The sequence below is a fragment of the Babylonia areolata genome, chromosome 26, assembly GCF_041734735.1.
Source record: "Babylonia areolata isolate BAREFJ2019XMU chromosome 26, ASM4173473v1, whole genome shotgun sequence".
NCBI lineage: Eukaryota > Metazoa > Mollusca > Gastropoda > Neogastropoda > Buccinidae > Babylonia > Babylonia areolata.
Genome location: NC_134901.1, coordinates 197501 through 200000, shown reverse-complemented (window position 1 = coordinate 200000; position 2500 = coordinate 197501). Strand labels below are relative to the sequence as shown.

Below are 2500 nucleotides of genomic sequence, written 5' to 3'. Positions count from 1 at the left end.
GGTCATCAATCTATTTCATATAATATCTTGATCATCAGTCTATTTCCATATAATATCTTGATCATCAGTCTATTTCCATATAATATCTTGGTCATCAATCTATTTCATATAATATCTTGATCATCAGTCTATTTCCATATAATATCTTGATCATCAATCTATTTCCATATAATATCTTGATCATCAATCTATTTCCAGGTTTTTCGAAGGAGACAATAACCGGTGATACTAAGTGATGCATAAACTTTGCGCACGTCAAACACGTTACACACACACACACACACACACACACATACACACACACACACACACGCACGCAAGCACACACACAAACACACGCACACACACTCACACACGTACGCACGCACGCACGCACGCACACACACAAACACACGCACACAAACACACAAAAAGAAAAAGAAAAAAAAGGAAATGCTTGTCCCTGACAAAATTTTGTTTTAAAATATGTTTGTTTCTTGCTGACAAAGGAACAGGGAGAGATATGTTTCTTGCTGGCAAAGGAACAGGGAGAGATATGGTTGTGAATAAAGCTGTTTCTTGCTGGCAAAGGAACAGGGAGAGATATGGTTGTGAATAAAGCTGTTTCTTGCTGGCAAAGGAACAGGGAGAGATATGTTTGTGAATAAAGCTGTTTCTTGCTGGCAAAGGAACAGGGAGAGATATGGTTGTGAATAAAGCTGTTTCTTGCTGGCAAAGGAACAGGGAGAGATATGGTTGTGAATAAAGCGCCCAACCAGGAAGTGGGGGACTGGGATTTTTACTGACTTGAGGGGTGGTCCGGGTACTAGCCTTTCGCATGAGATGACAATCCGTAGTCCCGTGTACAATAAAAAAGTAACATTGGCCAAAAATCATGAACGAAATTCCACTCTGATTAGTCATGTACATGAGAGGGGGAAAAAAGAATGGTGGCCTCGTATAATAGAGACGCGCTTACCCCGTAATAAAGGACACAGAAATAAATTGGTTGCGATTGATTTATGTACAAATTCAACCAAACAAAAAAACGACAACATAACTTGTATTAAACAGGTAAGATATTGCAGTACTGTGGTGATCTGGAGAAAAGGCCAGATTCTGACAAGGAGAAACGTGTTGTGAGAAGTGGTAAGAACACAACATCATAAAACACAACAAATACAACACAATAATAACACAGTGCTGTACAACATACTCTCCTTGTAAATGTTTTCTCATCCAATATTTTGATCAATCACCGGCACGCGGTACACTATCACCACAATTAACTCCGCCATTGCCAGCCCCACGTCCGAAAGCAAAAAGAACGAGGGTTGGACGAGGGGCTGAAGACTCTTCTCTGTCGAAAAACAAAATCACTATCACGCCAACAAGAATAGTGAGGGTGTGCAGCCCGCTTTCGTCGTGGATTTTTCGTCGCTCGCAGAGCGAGTAGGTCATGTGACGACATGCTCAGACCACCACAGCAACCGGCTTCTCTGGGTGTGCACTGTTTTTGTGCGGACAACTTTTCGGCAGAGTTTTCAAAAGATCAGTTCGAATACGTAATGGCAGATATATGACAAGAAACACGCTCAAAGCAAACATAGAAGACTAAAGCAAATAATGGGCGTAATTATAAAACCAAATATATCTTGTAAACTTGCAAAACAAGTCACAGAAAATGTTAAAAAATCCTTTCGTCAGAACAGCGATTTCAACGACGAAACGTTAGCCTTTCGGTGACCTGGAAAACAAAAAAAATGAAATGGAGACGCGCATACGTACGCGGTTCTCGCTAAAATTAGCCAGTGAATCCTGACAAAAGCGGGACTGAACATCCTCCCTAATATCCAAAAACAGTTCGGGACTTTGGGGTTGGGGCCGTGGGGGAATGGTGGGGTCTCCAGCTGGAGGATGCATGACGCTAAAGAGTGTAAGCCACATTCGCTGGGAAGCTGCCAGACCGACGACCATCGTCTCAACCAGGACCACCGACCATCAGGACAGGCGGCGCCCAGGAACAGCTGGAGCGACTGACACCACTGGAAGGACCGGGGATGGCTGAAGAGCGCTTCTTGGCCGCTTGTGTCCTCGGCGGAGCGACAGGCGTTGAGTGGGGTCAGGTCCACCACGTGTATCTTAGATCGTTAAGGAAAAAACTGCATCTCTGTACATTCGTTTTATATATATATATATATATATATATATATATATATATATATATATATACATATATATATATATATTACTATTGTTTATCACTGTTCAAATGTGTGTGTGTGTGTGTGTGTGTGTGTGTGTGTGTGTGTGTGTTTCTGTTTTTCACTTATCTGTCAGAAAGCTTGACATTTTTGCTATTAAAAAATCACCCTCTGTAGTATTTTCTGGGAATCCATAGTAAAATACGAATTTCATTATGCGGTATCATCTTCATTTTAAGATACAGTTGTTTTTATTTGTTTATTTATTTTTTGTTTGACGAGAACAGTCTTCAGATCAACTCCCGTCCAGATAATCA

General features: G+C 41.2%; 1 protein-coding gene across 1 annotated transcript in view; it reads right to left on the bottom strand.

Annotated features, from left to right (window-relative positions):
• The window catches only part of LOC143300792 (uncharacterized), a 50143-nt gene that overhangs the window by 19880 nt on the left and 27763 nt on the right, over positions 1-2500 (bottom strand). Inside the window, exon 5 of the mRNA XM_076614721.1 lies at positions 1979-2120. Coding sequence (XP_076470836.1) covers positions 1979-2120 — 142 coding nt within the window. The remainder of the gene's footprint in view (positions 1-1978; positions 2121-2500) is intronic.